Raw genomic sequence first — 20,583 nt, forward strand, 5'->3', positions numbered from 1 at the left:
CACACACACACACACACACACACACACACACACACACACACACTCCTCACATCTGCACCCTTGACCGTTAATTCCATTTTCAGAAATTAACCCTTATGTTATAAACAAAGGTCCAAAAGAGGAAAAAAAATATGCAAAAGAAAGTTATCACCATGTTATGAATTAGAAGAAAAACTTGGCAGGTAAGGAGGAGCTTTAACAAATGTGGGCCCAGAGGACGAACTTCTCTGAGCCCTAAAAATGCTACTGAAGAATGTCAATCCAAAAACCAAAAGGAGAATGTTAGAGAAAACCATCTAATCCTGCTATAACACAAAAGAATGTATAAAATACGTATGTGCAATGGGATTCAAAGTTCATCGTAACATATGAACGATGGACTTTATGTAAAGACAGGACAACAGACTTTTGAGAGCTGATAGTACTTTCTACAATTACCTTATCTACTTAATAGATTTGTTTTTCAGTGAAAATATATTGCTTTTTAAAGTATGAATTATGAGTCCAAAAGTTGTGTTAGGCTCTGAGTTTACGTACTTGGTTGCTCCATCATCGTATGTAGCCATTAGCACTACTGTTCCGTCTTGTATGGTCTTCAAAAACTCAATGAATGGTGCCACATCTGAAGAAAAAGAATGGAGAGTGGTTGGGGATTTTATTTGTAAATAATGGAATTACTATCACAATAATCTCTAAGAATTAGCGTTATATGAAGTATCCATAAAATGACTAATTGTTTCTAATGAAAAGTGATGTCAAGTAAGAATCTTAGGAAAGGCCTAAAAATTCAAAATTTTCAAGGAAAAAAAAAAACACTAAACAAAATAATCCACTACCAAATAATTCCTTAAGCCTCTTTGCTGTGAGGTTTATTTTCCAGCCCTGAATCATCTTGCGTTTTTCCCATTCATAAAACAGGGGCCACTAAAAATCCACGGTGAATGCATGTAAGAGCATCATTCGTATAGTGAGGCCCTCAGAGGCCTCTCAGAAGTGTAACAGGGTCCACCGTCCATAGGAAGCCTGACTCTGAGGTCCATGTGAGGTTTTGGGGACCACAGGGGGTCATGTTAACATAGGTGCTTGTCTAGGAAAAGTAAGCCCTGCTTACTCAGAGACATCTGTAAAACTTTTTTGTAATATGGAAAAAGGCATATTTTAAAAGTTTCTAGGTCTACCATTCTGTAACAAACTGAGGGAAGGAATGTAGACAGTAACTAAAAGCCCCACTAATTATGGCCAACGTTGGTCTCTTATGTATCAAGGCCACAGGAACTTCACAGTAATCCAGCTTGGTGAGGGCAAACTGGTGTTGCCAGACAGACTGGTCAGGTACTAAAGCATTTTCTCTTGTGAGCTCTTTGCAGTGTTAGCTTTCCTTATAGGCCACAAGTCTAAAAGGACTCCAGAGCTCTATTACTTCAAGCCTTCTCTCTCTCTCTCTCTTTTCCAACAGCAAGGATTCCAAACATTTTTCTCTAATTGATTGCATTTTATAATAAGAGCATTTTTAATGCAGAAACATAAATGCCAACGAGTCATTCCCATTGACATGAAAAGATGACACTAAACTGCTATTATTTCTGAACCAGGAAGAGTTTTTGGCAGCAAATGGGCTTCAGTGATGGGCTGAGAGAGCAGTACCGGATCTCTGTTTACATGCCTGGTTTCAACAGCTTCACGGAAGAGTTTCTGTGTTATAAATTATACTAAGAGCAACTATGCCCTCAGAACTTAAAACTGATGGGAACAGTGTAATTTAATATAGCTCTGACAGCTATGAAACATTCTCTAAAGCTTAAATAAATAACACACAGCAGCTTATTAAGAGCTGAAGAAATATCAGACACATCAGCTGGCCTTGAAACTGAGCATCAACAGCGACAGCCTGAGAGCTACCGGCTTATGGGGCCAGGGAACCAAAAGGTAAGCCCGCCTTCCTTAAAGATAAAGGAGCCCTGTGGGCTTGAATGATGGCTCAAAGCTTAGGAGTGCTCGCTGCTCTTCCAGAGGACTTGAATTTGGTCCTCAGCTCCTACATCAGGCAGCTCACAACGCCTGTAACTCATGCTGTAAGAGCCTCCTCATGTACCTGCATCCTTATACGTATATATCTACATGCAGACGCACACCTACACATAACTACAATAATAAAAATAATGCATTTTCTAAAGAAATCCTTCCCTTTGTGGTAACATGCTTTGGGGAGTCAGTGCTTGCTATGCATGACAGTGACCTTGCTCTGTCCCTAGGACTCCCAAACACTGAAGGAGTAAATATCTGTGGTTTGTTCTGAGTCCTGTAAACTGCAAAGAAAAGTTCATGCCCTCTCTCAAATATTTACTATGTAATCGCAGAGTCCAGTTATATGTGTGTGTGTGTGTGTGTGTGTGAGTGTGTGTGTGTGTGCGCGCGTGTGTGTGTGTGTATGTGTATAAATAATAGTTAACAGGATGAATTAATGGGAGTATTGCTTTTCTAGAACCTGAATATGTATGTGTGTGTGTGTGTGTGTGTCTGTGTGTGTGTTGTGTATAAATAATAGTTAATAGGATGAATTAATGGGAGCATTGCTTTTCTAGAACCTGAGTTTACCTTATCTACTGAAGGCTCCCACTTTTGACTAATTTTTGAGATTCAAAAACCATACACAAGCCAAACTGTGTGAACTGGTTATACTGGTCTTCCGATATGTCTAACTTCAGGGAGCAATCTAAACAAACTCAGAGCTTTGAGTCAGGTGTCCTGTCCAACAAGGGCTGATGTCCTCCAAATCTCATTCACATACAACGTTCCTGCAATAACCAATCTGCATGCAATGTATTAAATATGAGTAGACACACAGTGAGGCCCGAGGGAGGGAAATGCAAACAGTTCTCTCTCAGATGGCTCAGTGTGAGCCGCAGGAACACAGTGTAAGCTGCACACGTACCTCCTCCCCACATGTCAAAAAATTTGGTGTCTATTACTTCCCCTGTTTTCCCTGAAAGAGACAGAACACATATTAAAGCACACAACTCAAATATAAGTGTAGAAATTTTAAAAAGTAGTGTTACCCAACAAATGGCATGAACTCACTGACAGAAGGAACTGCTCATAGAAATTATAATCTGAACTATACACGTAGATGTGTATCATTGGTTTCAGATCAATTCTATGCTACACTTCAGTTTCATGTGGGGCCATCATCCTGTGCTAATCACCTCCAACATACAAGCTCGATCTACAGCAAAGAAGTTAGCTACCAAAACCAACAATCTATATTAAAGTTATTTTAAAACAAAATTTACACTTATTTTACATTTAAGATCAATGAAACGGATGAAGAGACATTAAGGTGTTAGCTTAGTACAAAGTCCTATAGTTGCCTTTATGAATAAAGCAAACAGCTTTTCTCTGCGGTGGGTTGGATGAACTGCTGTTGGTAACATTCGCTATGTTCAGGATTCAGCGGACCTGTCTACACCAATGAACCTCTGAGGAGAACACGGACAGGATGAAAACTTACAAATCATTACGCCTTTATTGCTCCCGATACTTATTCAATCCACCATCCTTTGTCATTTTACAAGCCCTTATGATTTTCATACTAAATAAGCGTTCTGAAAGGCACAGCCACGTGGCACCAATTTAGTACTAGATTAGTAGTTTGCGATTTCATAAGAAGCTTGCTCACAATGCAAACCGCTGCAACGTGCCCAAAAAGGCACGCTACCGATCAGTAGATTCCAAGTGTCTATCTGCAATGGTTTGCACAAGAGGGCACCCTTGTCGGTGAGGTTTCAGGGTTGAGTGGTGCCTATTATTCTGATCCCAAGGATAAATTTTAGTGTGGGATATATATATATATATATCCCTTCATTATACTGACAAAGTACAATAATTATTCTTACCATTTACCAAGGCAATATTGATTCCTCTTCCGACATTATTCTTCACACCACTCATCAAACTAAAGGGAGAGAAGACAAAACAAACATTAGGGTCAGACAGCATATGTAAACATGTCAGAGAAATAAAACGCAAAAAGGTATTATTATACACATACCGCATACTCAACTCGACAAATGGACAAAAAAAAAAAACAAACAAACATTTAACATCAAAGACAGCCTGCTGAGTCGACTGTAGTGTCAACTCAATTAATACTTCATAAAATTAAAACTACGCATAAAGGTACAATGGTGCCAGAGTTGGTTCAGTGGTTGCAAACATGTATGACTTATACAGTCAGGAGGCCCACAACCTCCAGTAACTCCACCTCCAGGGGGATTGTAGGCCTCTGGCCTCTGCTGACACCTGTGCTTTTGTGCACACACCCAGACACACACAAAGGAAAACAAAGTAATTTTAAAATAATTATGATTGAAATGCCACACTGTTGCCGCTCTGTGTAATACCGTGCAGTGCCATCTGAGGCATTCTTCAAGCCCGCCACAGGACACGATCTCTCAACCATTCTCAAAACGCCAAAGGACAGACCCTTTCTTGTGTACCTTCTGTAGGCTCACTGTGACTGTGACACGGTGACATGAAATGGAGTCCTATGCTATACAAGCTCTTTAAAAGCCAAAGCAAGGAGTAGTGAAGCACTGTTGTACCCAGGCCACCCCACCGTGAACATTTTCCTAGTCATTATCAACGCAAACCTTCTCTGCACTCAGAAGGAATGCTGTACCTACGAATTATACCTCGCCACGGCTACACGTGGGCTGCCTGAGATAACCAGCGTAATGCTCTGCAGCTTACGGGCTGTCAACAATGGCAGGTGACCCCGTGAGACGCACGGCACAGTGGCATATTGGCTTGCTAACAGTTTATTTTATGGAATACAAAACCAAAGTTTGTAGGTCATGTTAAAAGAATTCCAGGTATTAGCGATTTCCTCAGCAGTGTATTGCAAGAGGAGGCGCTGTGCAGGCATGTGAGCATGCATACACTCACGTATGTGAATATTAGATAGAATGTGTAGCACATAATTTTGCAAATGAAGTCTCTAATGCTTTATTATGCATTCCATATAGTCAACTGGTTTCCACAGAAGGTGTCAGTGCCTTCCACAGAACTCATATCTGGAACTGAACTACAGTTGCAGGGAATTAATTCTAATACGTGAGTGGCATGTTCGTTTATGTAAATGAGTACGACAAAGTATGGAAAAAGAAAACTAATGTTAAGCTTCGTGCATCTGATGCTGAGAAGGGCTCCGTGCCAGCCAGTGCCTTCCTCTTTCTGCTAGTTGCAAACTGCAAACATGCAGGCATAGTGCCGTGATATACATCTAGGTGTCATTTACCGAAGAAACACTAGACCTTAATTCCAAAACCTTCCTGCTAAGGGACAGACAGTATCACTATAAGTCTCTCCAAAAAAGATACACTCAAAAACAGTGAGTAAATCTAAAGAAACTTCTTAAAATGTTTTTATTATCATATACAATATCCATGGGTTTCACTAATTTAAACAATTCTGCGTGTGTTTAGAAAGTATTTTTTTAAATCATATAGCCCATAACCCTCCCTCATCCCGTGTCGCCATGTCATGCCTCCCCCAGCCACACCTGCTGACCTCACTTCCTCTTCCCAACTAATCCCCTCAAATAGAACTTTAAAAAAAATGATCATGAAACTCAAAGTAAAGCTATCTGAAAACAGAAAAAAAAAATGCTAAAGTGATAGCAAGTACAGTGAATGTGAGTAGTTCAAACACACCAAATGAAGACGGAATGCGAACCATCAGCTATTACAGAACCACTCTATTTAACAGCAATGACGCCGACAGTAAGTTCATCTGAAACAAAGATACAGGTAACGGAACATAAAGGGGTGAGAAGGACACACACAAACAACCAAGCAAGGAAAAATAACCATCCATCAATTTTCAAAGCGAACAAAATGGACATTTCCCTGTGGTGAATTTTACAAATGCAAGACATTATCAACAATTAGAGCGATGCACATCAAGGCCTCCATGAGATACAACTTCACTCCTACTAGATGCTGTAGTGTCTGGGCTTATGGAGGACCCAGGACTTCACACTCGGCTGGTACAAAGGTCAAATGGGGTCACTTTGGAAAACAATCTGACAGTTCCTTTATAAGCCCGACAGCTATCTGAAAGTCACTGCCATACAAGCACAGAGAGTGGAAACACAGCCACAGAAAACCTGCGTAGAAAATGGTTCAGGAACACGGTTCTTACTAGTCAGAACGGGGAAACAATTCATACGCCTATCAACCTGATAAACGGCTATACAAATGAGCCATATCTATAATGGAAAAACATTCAGCTGTGAAAAGAATTAACTAGTTCGAGCTACAAGGTGGATGAACCTTGAAAGCATTATAGCAAGTGAAGAAGCCAGTTACCGAAGATGACACGGCTATGGAAAACATCAAAACCAAGCTTATCTACAGGGACAGAAGCAAACAAGGTTATTTAGGACACGGGTGTAAGGTGCGGAATGAATGAAAATGGGGAAGGGCCAGAGTTACAAGTGCGGTTCCTTTTGGTGGTATGAAAATGTTCTAAGCTGGGGCAGCAATCCCAGCATTCTAGAGGCAGAGGCTGAAGGGAGGGAGGGAGGGGAGGAAGGAGAGAGGTCTGGAGGGAGGTCGGGAGGGAAGAAAAATGAACAAGATAAAAAGGAAGAATAAGCCTAACATGACTATGGCAGAGGTCTTAGTTAGGGTTTTGCTGCTGTGAAGAGACACCATGACCAAGGCAACTCTTATAAGGCCAGCATTTAATTGAAGCTAGCTTACAGGTTCTGAGGTTCAGTCCATTCTCATCATGGCAGGAAGCATGACAGCATCCAGGCAGACATGGTGCTGGAGAAGGAGCTGAGATACGACATCTTCATCTGAAGGCCACTAGGAGAAGACTGACATCCCCAGGAAGATAAGGAAACTCTTAAAGCCCACCCCAACAGTGACACACTTCCTCCAACAAGACCACACCTACTCCATCAGTGACCCCCTCCTAACAGTGTCATTCCCCGGACCACCACACAGAGTTTGTACACGATGAATTATACGACAAACTCGATAATGAATCACACTACGAATGAGTAAAGTGTGGACATATATAAGCTACATCTCCAAGCTTTTTAAACAAAAGAATATGTGTGCTGAGCACACTCATAGGACGGCCATAAGCTTCACCACTGGAAAACTGGCTGGGCTGCATCAGAAGGGGAGCTCCTCAAAACACGTGCTCCAGACCCTGGAGAAGGACACTGGATGGTTCCAAAAGGTGCTGGTTACAACTGATGTGTTGGCTAATAATCAAACCCCAGCAACTTCCCAAATGGACTGTCTCCATCGTCTCAGAACATGCTCTATATTCCATCAAACAAGTCCAACACAGAACGAAGGCAGGCAGCAAGACGCAGTGCCGCAGGCTTCCCACGAGGGGGCAGCACTATCAAGTTAAACAGATTAAAGCAGGGAAAACCTGCAGTCAAGGAAAAACCACCCAAGAAACCAACACGTTAGGAGTAGTCACAGCAATTAATACATTTACTTTATTCTTGATGACTGTGAAGGGCCCTCTGGACCACTACACACACCTTTAGAAAGAGAACCTGCTTGCCCCTTGCTTCTCTCTTGCCCCTTGCTCCCCTCTCTGCATTCCCTTCCCCCCTCCACACCTCTACTTCTCTACTCTCTCCCTCTCTCTGCTTTTCTACAATAAATGCCTTAAAACAAACAAACAAACAAAACAAAAAACAAAAAAACAAAAAGAAAGAAAGAATGACCCTTAAGGGAAAGGCATAAACACTATACACTTTCAAATCATAGTTTGAACAGTTTTACCTCATATACCTGCCACCAGCTATGGCTACTTTAAGCATCTTGGGGGGCAGCTTCCCTGAGCACTAGAAATGAGCAGAGCCCAGGCAGGGTCTGCAGTTCGTTCGCACCTCCATAGCTATGATAAATAACAAACATAGTGATTACCTCTGTCCAGACAGCAATCTGGAGTACTCGTCTCTACAGTGAATTCCTGTACTCAGAACAGCTGCAGGGACATACATATTATATTATGTATTTGTAGAGAAACAGGCAAAAAAAAAAAAAAAAAAAAAAAACACCTGTTATGATTAGGGATGCCCTGTCAAACAGCTGGCTCCACTAACCGTGGCTTTCCATTGCTCTTTGTTCCACCAGCTGACTCATCTTATATAGCTATAAAATTCATTTTTTTTTAATGTAACACTCTTATAAAATTATCTCAACCCTTGACCTGTACCCATCAGAGGTTCATTTGTGTGTGGCCTGACCCACTCACTTCTAGAACTTTCCTTCCTTATGGCCTGTGAACATGTGCCTCCCGTCTGGGGTGTTCAGAAATGTCTGTCCTCCCTCTGGTTGTCTCCTGATCCCAAGTTTCTCCGACCACACTCAGTGTCTTAGAATCTATGCTCACCGGTTGATCTAAAGTTGGGCCCTTTCCCCTCAATGACGATCTCAAATTAGACTCTACCTTACTCACTCTCACAAGTAAGGGTCTCACTGCCTACACAGCTGGGGTCCTGGCTGACAACCACTTAGTTGCAATTACTTTTTAGGTATCTGTCACCACTGCTAGACTGTACATTCCACGACAGGGGAAAACACACTCAATCAACACCTGGTGAATGAATGGCCGTCTAGGCAAGCAGCCTCTTTACGTTAGCATTGTTTAAAAACCTTGTAAGTTTTCAATATAGAAATAATTCTACAAGAAAAAGGACTAGGCTAAGAACTGGTCCCTGCAGTCTCCGCACTAGAGATCCTTGGCCAATTACAAAGCCCTTCATGACCTGAGCTCTAGCTATAAAATTCCATCAATTATTAATCTCTCGTGGGAATGGCAGAATGATTCTTGAAATGCAGCTGATTAGTGGGCAGCCTCAATTTTTTGGTTGGGCAAACTACAACAGAGTACAAACCCTACATGACATGCCCACCAGGCTAGAACCAAAAGATCTGGCTGCCAGCCCGGTACACTTATACTAAGCCCTACTGTCAATAAACATTTATCTTCTGACCTATGTAACTGCGGTTGGAAAACTGGCTTTGGGAAAGGGTTTAATGTTCTCCTTGCACTAAACTCTGGGCTTCAAAGAGGTGACTGTGGGCGAGGTATTCCAAGAGAACTTTCCTCCTCTTATTTAGATTCAAACTTGGACTCTTTAGTGCGACAAAGGGGAGTGTGTCTAAAGACCCAGAAACGTCCAAAACTTGCACACTCTGCTGTGTCATTAAACAGATCTGGGGTACTGAAAAGTCAGAGTGTAACTGACAGTTGCTGCCCATTAGCACTCGGGGAAAATGAGCAGAGCTTACAAGCATCAATTTTCCAAGAAAGTGTTTTGCATGAGGCCAATCCTTTCATAGTTCACTGAAATTTTAATTTAAAAGCTCTACCTAAAATTCATAAAGAGCTGGGAGAAAAATGCCGCACTGTCCTGTTTAACTGTACGCCATCTTTAGCCTACCTAGCCTGATGTCATATCTATCTATTATTTTACACTAATGTCAAGTGAGGTCAGGTCCCTAAGTTTTCTGGGCGATCGGATGAAGAGCAGCTAAAAGCAGGCTTTGCAATGTCAGAGGCAGGAACTTGTGACAGCTGACAAGGCATGATGACAAGCCAACGAGCATTGGTGTAGAGAGCACTGCAACTCGGGAGTCACTCAGCTCATCCCAGAGCCGTGTGAGCGCAAGGGGCTTGACCTCCAGGTCATGTCACACCTCAGCAAGCAGCGCCACCCAAGCATCTGGCCTAGGATGTAAGGCATGCATTGCTCTGGGTAGAGCTGTCAATGGGACTTTGCTCTGGCACAAATGTTTTCTGTATGAGATGTGTGGTCAACAGCCGTGTGGTGGAGACACTGAACAGTTGAACTATACCAACTAGAGAAATGTTTTTATTTTAATGATTTTAAATGAGTTAATTTTTTTTCTCATACTTAAGAATCAAATGAAACAGCCACCTGCATCCTACACAAAGTCAGATAAATGCAGGTCTCTTTGTCACAGGGGAGAAAAAAAATCATACAGTGATAACCAGAATTACTGGCTGTTAGCAAAAGCATTTCAGAACGCCATGACAGTCCACGGTCTGTCACTCAATCCACGACCTTCGAGCTCTGAGCCATCCGATACTCACACATTGTCCTCCAGGCAGATCTTGGGTCCCACGACATTGGCTGCTCCACTAGCCATCTTAAAAGCAAAATGCTTCTCTGGGCACGCCTTTGAGATCCCACACTTGTACCTCGGAGGTTTCGTAGCTTTGGGGAGAAGAGAAATACGTTTGAGATTCTTTAGAAAACAAATTAATTAAGATTTCAGATAATTTTAGATCTCAAACTATATACACGAAATCACATATATAAGACATTAAGGTATACCTAGTTAGGGGCTAGAGGTGGGGGTTCAGCGATTAGGAGTACTGGCTGCTTTTCCAGAGGACACAGGTTAAACTCCCAGCAGCCACATAATCAACCATCTATAACTCTAGTTCCAAAGAATCAGATGCCCTCCCAGCATCGTTGAATATCAGGAACACACGTGGTGAGCATACATCCATGCAGGCTGTACACCACACATACTTTAAAAATTAATTAAAAAGGCGAGACACACATTCTTTAATAAACTATAAATAAATAAAAACTTTCAAAATCTGTCAGAATGTTTTTCTCTAAGAGTATCAAAAGAACAAGAAGAAAGGCAAAGCTTCCAATATAAAAAGGCTCCCTTATTCAGACCCTCGTGAGGAATGAGCTAACCTGACAGAAATGGATCGTGCCATATGATCTTGCTCAGCAAGGCAGATTTTACTTAATCATTCTGGAAGTTAAATTTCAGGGTGCCTGAGGCTTTTTAATTGGCTCCTTTGCATTGTCTAGTCCAAAGCCAGGATCAGTGAAAGCTCAGTCCTTCCATCCATCCAGGTATCAGCGGCAGCAGACTCCTCTATTCGATAAACATCGTCTGTGCTTACGCCATGGGTCAGAACCCAAGTGAAGAGCAAACGCCCAGTGGGAATGAAGAGCCTATGACAGTAGGACATCCAACACAACTTGTCTCCTTCAGGGTTTGTTCACAACCTGCCCACACTCGTTGGATAAAAGCTTTCCAATGAACACACAGGATAAAGTACTTATAAAACACCAAGATGAGAGACTTACAACGAATGGCTGAGTCCAGCGCGGATCGAGCTAAGGAGAGAAACAGTTAAGACTATTAGAAAGCACAGGCCCATTGGCAATGACCTACTTTCAACATATTAAAGCTTCTAATAAGCCTAAGCAATGTGTGTGTGAATGACTGCGCATCTACATCACAATATCACTTCAGAGAAGCAGTTACCTGCCCACTATGTAATTCATTATGGGCAAGTGTGTGCTGAAATCCTGGAGAAGCTGTGTTTTATTAGTGAAATGTCATTTTAAACATTCTATTTGATTATTTACTGCAAATTTGGATCCTACTCAAAAAGTCAGCCTGAAAATATATCTTTAAAAGACTACAGTGTGTGTTGATGAACATGATAATATTTAAATGATGCTGCTTCTGCTGCCACGGCTGCTGCTGCTGGCCAGTGCTGGGTACCCACACAGCCCTGGAGAACGTTCATAAACCCATCTTGGGGGGCGGGGAGGGTTGCAAGGCTTTGGAAGTCCAAAGAGGTAAAAGTTGGGGAACCTGAATTTCTCAGAACAAAAGTGTACTGGTTGGCATAATGATATTAATGCTGTTACTAAGAGTTTACTTCATCAGTTCAAGGAAGGGCAAAGGTCAGCTCTTAGCCCCCACAGTGGGTCTCAACTGTCCTCCTTCACAGTTACGCTTGGCGCTCTGTAACACTCCAGTGTCTGATCCCAGTCCAAGAAATGTGGACAGGGACCATCAAAGTACTGTGGGCAGCTGGCTCCTGCTTTGGCAAATTAGTACACAGTGAAAGAAGCTGGCCAGCTGTCTGACTATAAATAGACACTTAAGTTTTTACTTCTGTACTATTTTTGATAACTGTGAGTTTCCTGCAAGTCTACTATTCAAATGATAGAACAGAAAGTTAAAGCTGAAAGGGAGTGGCGAGGTATTTTAAGAGAAGAAACCAAGTCAGAGGCTTCAACTCTCAGAACACTTAGGAGAATATTATACACCACTAAAGTCACACAGCTGGAATGCAGGGAAAGAGTAATGCCCTGGACACAGCACAACAGCCTCCCCAACTCCATAACCCAGGCACAGAAATGATTCCCAAGGAAAGACAGCCACGAACAAGCAAATAACAAGCAGAAAGGGGGAGGGGTAAAAGGAGTGGAGCAAGCACACACGCAGGTGCTGCGGTTTCCCTAGCTCACTCTTTCCATTTCCTGGTATAATTACAGAGATCAGATCCGATGCTTTCGCTCTTTCGAATGAGAAAACTAACCCCCAGAACTAAGTCAGCAATGTGCAGGCTAGACACGCTCAACCTCAGTCTGTCTTTAAGAAGAAAAACGATGTGAAGGTGCAATGGGTAGCGGCAGGCTTGACACCAAGCCGGGTGTTCCCAGCATCCAGACGCTGGAAGGAGAGACCTGACTCTCCCAGGTGGTCCTCTGACCTCCACTCATGCGCCATGAACACATGTACCAACACACATATACAAATATGTTTACACACACACACCACACTAATAAGCACAGTTAACAAAAAAAGCAATTAGCTGGCTGAAGGTGGCACACGCCTTTAATCTCAGCCCTCAGGAGGAAGAGACAGGTAGACCTGAGTTTGAGGCCAGCCGGGTCTACAGACTGGATAGCCAGAGCTACACAGAGAAACCTTGTCTCAAAAAAGCACAAACCAAACATTATTAATTAACTAATTAATTAGTTAAAGAAAAGAATATATCACCAGACTCAGGTGTTTAAATTTCTAGAAAGGAGTACTGTTAAAATCAGGAATTCCACTCTCCCTGACCCGTGCTGGGCTAATTAGACGGCAGGTCATCTGATCTATTATGGTAATAGGGAATGGGAGAGGAAGATCAGAACAGAACTAAATAATTCCACTCTTTCCTATGTGTTAGCTCTGTCAAGTACTTCTTGGTGATTACTGACATGGTCATCGCGTTTCAGATATAAGGAAACGGAAGACAGAGCAGTTAACTCGTGTGTGTTTTAGGTCATAATTGTGATTGGTGGAGCTAGCTTCTATTTTTTAGTGTATGTTTAATTTCTCATTACATTTACTTATTGAGGTGTATGCATACAATGTAATGTGTATGCATATGTTGTATATGTATGGATACGGGCGTGCCAAGGGACACACGTGGAAATCCCAGAGGACAACTTACAAGAGCCAGTTCTCTCCTTCTACCATGTGGGTCCTAGGAATTGAACTCAAGAAGTCAGGCTTGACGACAAGCATTGTTTCCCTGCTGAGCAATCCTGCTGGTCCCAAACAGAATCATCTCATATAGCACTCAGGCTGGCTGCACCACTCACTTCTAAAGGGTGACTATGAGCAGACAGATCACCAGTCAGTCCCAGAGCACAGTGGCAGGGTAGGGACCTTTACAGTTAACTCTTCCAGAAAATGAGATGTGGTGACTTTTTTTTTTTTAAGTAGTCTCAGAGAAGGAAGGGCAGAGTAACTCTAGGACCGGGGAGCTGGCTTCGTGGTTATGAGCACTTTTGTTGCAAAGGACCTGGGTTCCACTCCCAGCACCCACCTGGAGGCTCACCACACCCTCAGGCACCATGTATAAGAGTACTGCAAAGACGTAACATGTGGGCCAAACACCCACATACATGAAACAGTAGAAATAAATGTCTAAAAATTTGAAAACAATCAGATCATTTTGCTGGTTACATTTCAGATGCCAGATCTGTAATTGCTACTTAGTTAAAGACAACGGCCTGGAAATCTGTTTGTGAGTCATCGGGCTTCAGGGTAAATCGCCCTCCGTGGAACATGTGTTAGCTGATGAGAGGCTTGAAGGGAAAGCCATTCTCAAGAAGCACTTCTAGACACGGTTAGTTTACTTGTATCCAAAACCCATCAAAACCGAAAGATTTGTCCCCAGGGCTGCAATTAGGAGAATGTAAACCTGCAGGTAGCAGATGACCTAATTTTCATGAATACGGGTGATTGCTAAAGTGTCAGGTGCAAGCCCAGCCTGGAAGACAAGAGCCTCTCTTCACCTGCATGGTTTACTTCTGACTCTAGGTGATAACCCCGATCTTTCATTTCTTTTAGATAATACATCAAGAGATGGACACACCCTGCCTGATTTCATCAGACTTCCATGAATGTCCTTCAATTAAGTCAGACTATAGGATTAGAACTAAGTTGTACCTAAGCTTTTAATACTGTCTTAACTACCCCATATATGTTGTACTTACCAATGGCTTAGACATAGAAGTCTAAAAATAATTACATCCACAAATTCACTGCAGCAATATCTGCAGTGGTAACCTGGACTTTGTTCAGCTCTGTACTAGTTAAAGGCCCATGCTGAAAACTAACCCCGCATTAAATCAGGGCCAGGAACATGACTAACAGACTGTACAAGTCCCTGTCCAGCCTGTGAATGGGTGGAATTCTAAAGCAAGGGTATCCAGGGTCTCTGCGTATTATTTTTACAAATGGAGCGTGACTTGATAATTCCTTCAAGATTAAGTCTTATTTAAAAAAACTAGTGTTTGTGTATTTGGGAGTGGGACATGCTGGGGACTAAATCTAGATATGCTAAGCAAGGTAGTCCTCACTTACCACTGAGCTACACCCCCATGCCAAAACACTTCATTTAGGAGATTATAGTTTTTAGTTGTTGTGGTTCTTTGCCTTTTAATTTTTATTTTATTCTTTTACATCACAATCTACCTTGGTAGTTTCAATTATTAACTGTGGGCACATTTTTCATTCTTCCTGTCTGGAAATGTCTGTTTTATTTTTCTGAAACACTATGATATAAAGAGCTTGAGACAACGAGCTAGGTTTAGTGAGTGCATGTCTTTAAGCCCAGCACTTGGGAGGCAGAGGGAGGCAGATCTGAGTTCAGGGCCAGCCTGGTCTACAGAGTGAGTTCCAGGACAGCCCAGGCTACATAGAGGAAATCCTGTCTCAAGAAAAGGAACAAACAAATAAAGTTTGGGTTCTTTTCCTTTTCTTCATTTGTCTTGTTCAACTTCAATATGATGACTTTTGTTTTATCTTACTATATTTTATTTTGTCAGGTTTGGTTGCTACCTTTTAGAAGCCTGTTCTTTTCAAATGCAAGACAGAAATGGGGTGGGTGGATCCAGATGGGAAGAGTGGAAAGAAGGAAGTGGAAGGAGTAGAGGGAGGGGAAACTGTAATCAGGATGTATATTGTACGAGAAAATACTCTACTTCCAATAAAAAGAAAAAGGTGACCTGTTCAAGCTATTAAGTTATCACAAAGGACAGCAGAAAGGGAACTCACCGATGAGTAAACTGTAGTGACCACTATGGGTAACTAGACACCAGGTTCCAGAAACCAACCAACACAGATTCAACCCAATGACATTTGCTAAATTAAGTTGGATGCTAAATAAATGGTTATGAGCGCTAATATATTCTAAACAAGAAGTAAAGCAAACCCCACAATTAATATTTGCACCAGTTCAATGTAGACTGACATCCAATATAGATAAAAGGCACTACAGTTACAAGAGTAAAGCAAATGCCTGCTCTATACAGTGCCAAAATCAAACAGGTAAAACAACACGATAAGAAGGTCCCTAGCAATATGAAACACCAGAATGGAAATTAGGGGAGACAAGTGTTCTAGTTAAAGTACTAGACATGGGCTCATTCTAACTGGAAGCCACATCCCAGATACCATGATGCTCTGAAGAGTATTGACACAAGAGGCTAAGTGCTGGTGTGTAGCAGAATCTTTAGATGCAAGAGGAAGTGAATTAAGTGTTAAGAGTGGATGTGGGTCTGTAACACAGCACTTGTCTGGTATATACAAAGCCCTGGATTGGACTTGCAATGACTCAGAAGAGAGAACTGTACAGTGGGCAAGGCTACACAGTAAATTCTGAAACGGCCTGCAGTGCCATAGGAAAACCAGAGTACACTTCTAGAATAGGAAAATCTGAAAACCAAGAATATATAGAACTGTATAAAATAGCACTAAATACACCTGGTTTCCATGTTGTTGAGGATTTGTAAACTCCTGAGTTAAGGATGTACACCACTAGCAGAAAACTTGCCTAGCATGTGCAAGGCCCTGGGATGGACCCTTAGCACTGAAACTGTAATCTGAGTTAAAGGACCTCGTATGGGTACATTTGCAACATAAAAACACTAAATATGTGGGCAAGAAATGAAAATCACTGGAGAAAAGAAAGAATAATATTAAGGACCAACCCTTACGATCCATTTCTCTAACCCTTATACCAACTAGATTTGGGTTCATTTTCAAGCAGTTAACTCAAATGAAGAAAGAATTTCAACATAGCAGCGTTGTCTTTTCTACAGTGAACACTCCAGAGCCATGATTAAAGTTTCTCATCATGTAGAAAATAGTCTTTAAATATGTTTAAAATATCAAACAAAAACAAAAATCGATTGCTTAGACATTTATGTTTTTATTCTTAGATAGTTTTTGGTTTTTAGACTACTGGACTGAATGACATTCGCCCAGATAATAATTCTTTTCTAGACAGACAAAGCATTAGTAAACCCATGCTGGGAACTTACACTTTGGGCAGTCATGGTAAGAATAAAACAGGGACACAAGGCACATACCTAGCCAACATCAAATTAAATGGAGACAAACTTGAAGCAATTCCACTACAAACAGGGACAAGACGAGGCTGTCCATTCTCTCCGTGTCTCTTCAGTACAGTAGCTGAAGTGTGAGCTAGAGCAGTAAGACAGCTAAAGGAGATCAGGGAATACAGATCGGAAAAGGAAGAAAGAAGTCAAAGTATTGCTAGTTGCAAATGATATGACAGTATACATAAGTGACCCCAAAAATTCTATGAGGAAACTCCAACAACTGATAAAAACACTCAGTGAAGTGACTGGATAGGAAATTAATTCAAAAAGATCAGTAGCCCCACTCAATACAAGTGATCAACAGTTGTGAAAGAAATTAGCAAAACAGCACCCTTCACAATAGCCATAAGTAATATAAAAGACTTTGCTGTTAACTCTAACCAAGCAAGTGAAAGACCTATATGACCAGAACTTCAATTCAAGTCTTTGAAGAAAGAAACTGAAGAAGATATCACAAGATAGAAAGCCCTCCCATGCTCATAGATAGGTAGGATTAACATAGTGAAAATAGCCATATTCCAAAATCTTCCAATTCAATGCAACCTCCATCAAAATTCCAAGACAATTCTTTAAACACTAAAAGAAAAATACTCAACTTCATCTGGAAAAACAAAAACATCCAGGATGGCTAAAAACAATGCTGTACAATAAAAGAACTTCTGGAGCTATCACCATCCCTGATTACAATCAGTCATTCCAAGAAATAATAATACAATCTAGATAGCACTGACATAAAAACAGACAAGTTCATCAATGGAATCTAACTGAAGACCTAAAAGTAAATCCACACACCTATGCACACTTGATTTTTGAGGAAGAAGCCAAAATCATACAGTCAAAACAGAGAAAGCACCTTCAGCAAATGCTGCGGGATGTGTGCATGTGGAAGAATGAAAACAGACCCATATTTACTACCCTGCACAAAACTCAAGTTCAAGTGGATCAAAGTCCTTAACATAATAAAACCAGATATGCTAAACCTGATAGAAGGGAAAGTGGGGAATAGCCTGGAATGCACGGGCACAGCAGACAACTTCCTGAACAGAACAGCAATAGCTTAGGTACTAAGATCAACAATTAATATATGGGACCTATATAGAAGCTGAAAAGCTTCTATAAGACAAAGGATACCATCATAGGACAAAATGACAACCTACAGAATGGAAACAGATCTTTACTAACCTCACACTTGACAGAGGACTGATATCCTAAATATATAAAGAACTCAAGAAGCTAGATTATCAACAAACCAAATAAAAAATGGAGTACAAATCTAAACAGAGAATTCTTGACAGGAATCTCTAATGACTGAGAAGCCTTAAAGAAATTGTCAACATCCTTAGCCATGAGGGAATACAACTCAAAATGACTTTGAAATTCCATCACAGCCTGGTCAGAATGGTTAATAGATCAAAAACTCAAGTGGCCTCACCCGCTGGCGAGGATGTGGAGCAAAGGGAATATTCCTCCATTGCTGGTGGAAGTGCAAACTTGTACAGTCACTGTGGAAATCAATTTGACAGTTTCTTAGAAAATTGAGAATAGTTCTACCTCAAGACCCAGCTATACCACTCGGGGATGCCCCACCATCCCACAAGGACATGTGTTCAACTACGTTCACAGCAGCTTTATTCACAATAGCCAGAAGCTGCAAACAACCCAGACGTCCCTCAACTGAAGAATGGATAAAGAAAAATGTGATGCATTTACACAATGGAGTATTACTCAGCTATTAAAAACAAGACATTGTGAAATTTGCAGGCAAATGGATGACACTAGAAAAGATCATCCTGAGAGAGTTAACCCAGACCCAGAAAGATATGCATAGCATGTACTCACTTATAAGTGGGTATTAGCTATAACGTAAAGGATAAGCATGCTACAATTCACAGACCCAAAGAAGTTCAGCAACAAGGTGGGGGAGGGAGTATGGACTTGGACACAGTAAAACGCATTAATACCATTGAGTGTGAGAAATAGAAAAGACACCGGGGGTGGGTGAGGGGTGGGGATGGGAACAGGAGGGATCAAGTTGGGTAAAGGAGGATGGAGGGAGAGACAATTCGGGGTGGGGGTGGGGCATCTCTAGGATGAGCTAAAAACCTATCAATGGAAACTCTCAGGAATCTATGAGGGTGACCCTAGCTAAGACTCCTAGCAATGGGGGATTTGGAGCCTTAACCAGCCAACTACAGTAACCAGGTAAGATTTTTTTTTTTTTTTTTTTTTTTTTTTGGTTTTTCGAGACAGGGTTTCTCTGTATAGCCCTGGCTGTCCTGGAACTCACTTTGTAGACCAGGCTGGCCTCGAACTCAGAAATCCGCCTGCCTCTGCCTCCTGAGTGCTGGGATTAAAGGTGTGCGTTACCACGCCCGGCCAGGTAAGATTTCTAATGGAGGAATCTGGACATCAACCCAAGCATAAAGCCTTCTACCCCTACAATTTGTCCTGCCTACAAGATATGCTGGGGTAAAGACGGAGCTGAAATTGACCGAATGGCCAACCAATGACTAGTCCACCTTGAGCCTTGAGCCTTGAGCCTTGAGAGAAAGCACACCCCGACACTGCTAATGATACTCTGCTAGACTTTCAGACAGGAGCCCAGCAGAACCATCAGCAGAGAGGCTTCTCCTAGCAGCTGATAGAAACAGATGCAGAGCCACTGCCAAACATTAGGTAGAGCTTAGGAATCCTGCAGAAGAGGGGGAGGAAGGCATGGAGGAGCCAGAGGGATCAGATGCCACATGAAAACTTACAGAATCAATTAACCTCAGCTTGTAGAGGCTCACAGGGACTGAACAGCCAACCAACGAGCATGCACAGGACTGACCTAGGCCCTCTACACCTATGTAATTGTTGGGTAACTTAGTCTTCATCTGGGACCCCTGACAGCTGAAGCAGGGGCTGTACCCTGCCTTTGGGACCCTTTCCCCGTATTGGGCTGCCTCATCTAGCCTCAATAGAAGAAGTTGCTCCTGGTCTCACTGAGACTTGATCTGCAAAGGCTGTTTGATGTCTGTGGAAGGTCTCCCCTTCTTTTTTGAAAAGAAAAAGTGGAGGAGTGGATGGGGGAGGGAGGGAAAGAACTGAGAGAAGAGAAAGTTGATCAAGATATAAAGTAGTTAGTTAGTTAAGTAATTTAAAAAATAAGATTCTGGGGCTGGAAGGTAGGTCAGCACTTAAAAGAACTAACTGCAATTCCAGATTACCCAAGTTCTATTCCCAGCACCCACACATCAGCTCACAACTGCCTCTAACTCAAGTTCTAGGGGATTTGATGCCGTCTTCTGGCCTCTTATGGCACCAGGCATGTATATGGTGCACAGACATGCATGCAGGCCAAAAAAAAAAAAAAACTTGCCCACACACATAAAATAATAAAATAAATTGTTTTTAAAGAATGAAGTTGTTCTACAGTAGGTGACAGCTAACTTAAGAAACTCATAACTAGTCAACATGCTACAAGATTATGACTGTTGAGACCCAACCCTATACAGGACACCTGTACCGTCCTCCCTGAAAGCTCAGGCAACCTTGGAGAAGAGAAGGCAGAGAGAATTTAAAGGGGTGGGAAGCTGAAAAGTGCTGTGTCCGAGACATAGCATGGCTGCAGCACTCAGGAAATCACATCAGCCGTGTTTGCCTACAGAAGACCAGACATACAACATTCAGTCACGGGTGGGGCGGAAACTGTGAGATACTACCCTACTCGTCCCTGAGAAGTCACTGGAACATCATCACTGCTATCGTAGGAGGGAGAACCATTGTCTTCAGTGGTGTAG

General features: G+C 42.0%; 1 protein-coding gene across 3 annotated transcripts in view; it reads right to left on the reverse strand.

The window, feature by feature from the left end:
- The window catches only part of Fam3c (family with sequence similarity 3, member C), a 49,562-nt gene that overhangs the window by 11,877 nt on the left and 17,102 nt on the right, over positions 1–20,583 (reverse strand). For all 3 annotated transcript variants that reach the window (XM_006505102.4, XM_006505103.4, NM_138587.4), the window contains exons 4-8: positions 11,183–11,212; positions 10,159–10,282; positions 3,894–3,952; positions 2,933–2,983; positions 538–622 (exon numbers count right to left, since the gene is read on the reverse strand). In XM_006505102.4, the coding sequence (XP_006505165.1) occupies positions 538–622; positions 2,933–2,983; positions 3,894–3,952; positions 10,159–10,282; positions 11,183–11,212 (349 nt within the window). The remainder of the gene's footprint in view (positions 1–537; positions 623–2,932; positions 2,984–3,893; positions 3,953–10,158; positions 10,283–11,182; positions 11,213–20,583) is intronic.

Source organism: Mus musculus, chromosome 6 (genome assembly GCF_000001635.26).
Source record: "Mus musculus strain C57BL/6J chromosome 6, GRCm38.p6 C57BL/6J".
Taxonomy (NCBI): Eukaryota; Metazoa; Chordata; class Mammalia; order Rodentia; family Muridae; genus Mus; species Mus musculus.